The 4798-nt window shown below is 55.6% G+C and overlaps 1 protein-coding gene across 1 annotated transcript in view; it reads right to left on the reverse strand.

The window, feature by feature from the left end:
- Positions 1 to 4798, reverse strand: part of OPHN1 (oligophrenin 1) — a 66169-nt gene that overhangs the window by 49784 nt on the left and 11587 nt on the right. The window contains exon 4 of the mRNA XM_035895642.1: positions 871 to 1008. Coding sequence (XP_035751535.1) covers positions 871 to 1008 — 138 coding nt within the window. The remainder of the gene's footprint in view (positions 1 to 870; positions 1009 to 4798) is intronic.

The following is a 4798-nucleotide window of genomic DNA, read 5'->3' on the forward strand; positions in this document are numbered from 1 at the left end:
CCGAATACCGCACTGCAAATCAAGGAAAAGAAAGTAAAATAAAATAAAATACAATACCACCCCCCATGACCACAGCTCCCATCAGCCAGTGACATCTCCAGGGCAAATGCAGACCTTAACTTAACGTGACTCCAACCGAGGGTGGACGCAGCGAGGCACAGACAGCTGAACGGAGATGGGGCTACAGCGTCCCCGTCCTGTCCCCGGGAAGGGACAGGATGCCCCTGCCCGCACTGGAAGGCGAGAAGCAGCTGTAACTGCTCTCCCTGCCCGCACCGGTGCCGGGGCAGGCAGGGGAAGAGCAGCCAGCAGAGACTACCGGGGGGAACAAGCCGCTCCTGAATTCCTGTGTCCATCAGACGCAGAAACAGCGTGGAGGCGTCCTGCCCGGAGCAGCTTACCAACAGCTTCAGCACCCCGTAAGGAAAACCCTGAATAATTTTGAGCTATGGCAATCCAACAGATCGGCCATAAGGAGGAGCTCCATTTTGGTATTTTGCTTTCCTCTTCTCCGACTTGAAAACAGAAATATCAAAACCAGCCACATGCTAACACAAGCTAGCAAACAAAAGACAATGGAAGTTCATTCTGTACTTAAATAAGAGCATTTTAAGCCAAGGACAAATTTTAGGGTTAGGAACTGAACTCTGGAAATCCAGCTTTTCAGAGGAATGTTGCAAGATCCTGATGCACAGCAGCGGAGGATGCTCCTAGATTTCTTCCCAATGCTTGGTCACTATGGAACATCTCCTACTTCCTCATGGAGAGCTGAGCAACGGGGCATGCAGAACATGAGAAATCCATTTTTCCTCCAGCGTGCAGAAGAGAGGGCAGTGATCCCTGAAGGGAACAGAACGTGCCCTTTGCTACCGACTCCCATGAAGAATTTCCCAGGGAGCTGCATCATGAAGGAGACCAAGTTCATCCACGCTGCCACCCCAGGGATGCGGTTCTGGACGCGGTACCCGAGCCGCCGCTTCCAGGGGATTCTCTGTGCTTGCAGCAAAGCTTTACAAGCCAACACACAAAGCGTTTGGCCAAGGGGCCAGATTCTGCTCCGAGCTGTTGTATTTACACAGCGTGTACTAACCGCCCGAAGTCCCCAAACATTGTCCCACCAAAATACCTCAACTCTGAAACCGATGGAGTTACCCCAACTGAGCCCAAGCGTGCCATTAGGAACAGGAGCAATGAGCCCTGACTCACAGAGCATCCCTAAATGTTCTACAGCTGCTCGAACACAAACACATGCTGATTTTTTCAGATGAGGGGAAAAAAATAATCTTCCGGTCAGCCTCTTGGGTAGTTCCAAACCTACCCAAGCGTCCTGCAAGGAAAACAGCGCTCCTCTTACTCCACAAACGAGAGCTGCTGACCATCGGGCAATTAAAACCGGCCCAGTACAGCGCAGGCAGCGCTCTGTGCTCGCCCATGGCGACTTGTTGGCCAGTGCCCCCGGAGGCTTCCTGGGCGCTGTGGGGATTCAGAAATACTGACCCGTTTCACAAAGGCCATTTTTCACACCCTGCCATGGGTTTTCCACTTGACAGCAGTAAATGGCATGAACTTCTAAAAATAACTTTCTATATTTAGTTGTGCTTTACAAATCTCTTGCAAAGGAATTTACTGGATGTCTAATACTTCTGTTAAATATTTATCTTCTCTAGTCTGTCCTTTATTGATAGAGCCTTTCACCATCGCAGCCAACCTCGCACAGGCTTCAGCGAGAAGAGCAGGGCTGTGGCTCAAGTACAAATTCATTTTTCAGTAACTCTCCCTCCCAAGAAGCCTTTTGCTTTGCAAGCTGGTTATCTGCCCTCCGCACCGTTGCCTTAACTCACACACCGCCCTCCCACTTTTCCCTACGCCTGGCTTCTGTTTCCCATCCCAGCCCTAACTTTTCGTTCTCATAAACTCCCCTCCTTGCCCAGGCAACCTCGCGCCAAGTGCACAAACTTGCCCGACAGGCTTACTGTCTTTATTTACTGTTTAATTCAAAACAAGGCCACCACAGCAATTTCTCGCGTTTACCGTATCTTCCTCACGCTTGCCTCCTCCCCGGCGCTGACCGAAGGAAGCCGGCTGCCCCGTACCCGCCACACGTCGAGAGCTGGCAAGCCCCCTCGCGCCGGGTCACAGAGCAGGGAGGCTCAGGCTGTTGTGGCTGCCACGAGCGGGAGGCGACCGCAGGTCTCCCCACCTACAGCTCAGAGGTTCGGCAACCTATCAGCTCAAAAACCAGGACAAGAGGCAAGCACGCAAGGTTGGAAGGGCAACCAGGTTTTGGGGTATCTTGGTCTGGTTTAGAGAAAACTGTAAGCGAGCGCGTGGGTTCCTGAGCACTGCGCTCCTGCCCTACCCCTGACCAAGCCAGCACCCGGTGTCCAGCGCAACTGCTCTTCCCTAGACCTTCACAGCGACGGATCCTGTTCATCAGGAGGACGAGCACGCAGCAAAGCCACGTTTTAAAGCAAAGACAAGGCGCAGACCGTTCTCCCAGGGGCTTGCAGTGGTTTCCCAGAGCGCGGCCCTTGAGGCTGGACTTTCAATGTTTTTAGAAAGGACAGTGCACAGATTCATTTTGCACGATTGTTGCTTCTGAAGTACCAGGCCAGCCATGACCATGGGTTCCCACAAAGTGCAGGGCCCTTTGGCACGGCCTCCTCCCCGCCGGCCAGGCAGGGACAGGACACCCACGGACACCCGCACCACCAAACCACCGCAGGCGTCAGGACTTCACCTAATGCTCCTCATGCTGAGAGCGGCAGAACTACATTGAGTGCTTGAACTCCTCAGAGGACAGCTTTTCACCCCTGGCGTTTTTCTGGCCTTTCCAACCGATCTCGCAGCCCTGCAAAGCTGGAGGAGTTCCTTCAGCGAAACTGGAAAAGGACGCGAGGCAGCCGGCTCAGAACACGTGGCTGACTGAAATGCAAGTTAAAAAAAGACCAGCAGTCATAGAAATAAGCAAAAGTGTTGAAATGCACATTAAGAAATACTACAGCTATAATTTGTCTCACTCATACATGTCACGACAGCCATCCAGTATGTCAGAGGGGAACTGACACGGTTTTCTCCACGACTTTTAACCCCAGGTTTACAGGCGAGTTGCATTAAGAAGAGCTCCCGCTGCCCCAGAAGACCACAAGGGCTGGCAAAGACCCCCCTGCCGGCAGCGTGGCTGCAGCCAGCCCGTCTCATACGTTATTTCACCCCAAACTCTCCCAACAGGAACGCCTTCGCTCACGATTCAGCTCCCGGCAAAGCCTGACCACATAGGGAATTGCTATGTTTTGTATTCCAGCTGAGTTAAGGCAAAGCAGGGGAAAACATGGTTCAGGAAGGCCCCCTCACCTCCGCACCCAAGGGTGCCGGGAAGCGACGCCTGCGAGCACCGGGCTGGGCACCGCTCTAGGACTGGGGTGAGCAGACTGCGGTCGAGCTCTGCGCCTCGCTGATACAGACGGGCACCACGCAGCACGTGTCCAAGGTAAGACTCAATTTAATCACTCAGACGAGCTCCGACAGGGATCACTATTTTTTGAGCAAATGCTCAAAGGGTCACAGATGCTGAGAAGATTCACCGAGGAGGAAATGCCGCCGCAGCCCTTTGGTCCACCATGGACCAAAACCCAACCGCGGGGGCTGGCTGCTGCTACACCTGCACGAATTTCAGACCGCCCGGTGTCCAAATCCGACCGTCACTACAACAGCTAATTGCTCAGCACAGCCCTGGAGGACACGACGGAGAGCCTGCTGAGAGCCGTAGCGAGGGGGACGCTGCCCGGCTCCGCAGGCACCAGCGCCGCAGACAAAGGTGGTGCCGGCGTTCCTGCGCTGGGGCGGTCAGCAGCCCCCAAACCCGTTATGGGAGGGCTCTGAGGGTGGCAGCACGCGGCTGCTTTCCTTGCAAACCGCAAAGGCAGAGGCTGCTGGACGCCTGCCCTCTGCAGCAGAGCACGCCGAGCATGCCGATGGGCACGGGGACAGCGGTGCCAGGTGAGCCGCGGCTGCGGAGCTGGCGCCGCTGCGGGGACCAGGGCTGTAATTCAAGCAGGCGGCCGGACGGAAGCAGGGGGAGGCTGGCAGGTGGCTCTGCCCGCTGCACCTATTTGTATCGCCATCCCATGGAGGCCAGTCGCCTTTTCCAACAGCCTTCCCCAACCCTGGGGAGGGAGCTTAGGGATGTTGAGTAAAGGACAGACTCTCTGAAAAATAAAAACACCAAAAAGCTGAGCCACGGAAAGCAAATTCATCTCTCTCCTCCCTTGGGAGGAGGGGGCTGCCGCGGAGGGGCTGAGCAGCCCACCTCCCGGGGGCATTGGGAGAACCTCGTGCAGGGTGGCTGGGCAGCAATGACGGGGCAGAGCTGCGCAAACCCTCGCGGCGCTCCAGGCCCGACTCCGAGCTGCCCGGCTCCCAGAGCAGCCGAGCAAGCTTTTGGCACGGCTGCTTTGGCGTAAGCGGCGGGAGAGGGTGTGCTCCAAGAGCCGCGGCTCCCTGCTGTACAAGCAGTACGAACACAGGGAAAACAAACACGAAAACAACAGACTCTTATCCGGGGCAGAGCATTAGCAATCCCCACAGAGATATCTTATGATCTGCAGAGCCATCAGACGCATCTCATTTCAGCCTTCCAGCAGCCACCCTTCCCAGGCAGGGGCAAGGCGAGTGAAAACCAAGCACTTTTGCAGGCGGCTTCAGCGAGCGAGCGGAGCCAGCGGCTCGCTCCCCCGGCACGCGATGATTTCAGAGTTTCCTTCGATAAGGGCACGGAGAAGGCCAGGCAGGAGGCCAG

This window comes from Egretta garzetta, unplaced genomic scaffold (genome assembly GCF_000687185.1).
Source record: "Egretta garzetta isolate BGI_Z169 unplaced genomic scaffold, ASM68718v1 scaffold906, whole genome shotgun sequence".
NCBI classification, from domain to species: Eukaryota; Metazoa; Chordata; class Aves; order Pelecaniformes; family Ardeidae; genus Egretta; species Egretta garzetta.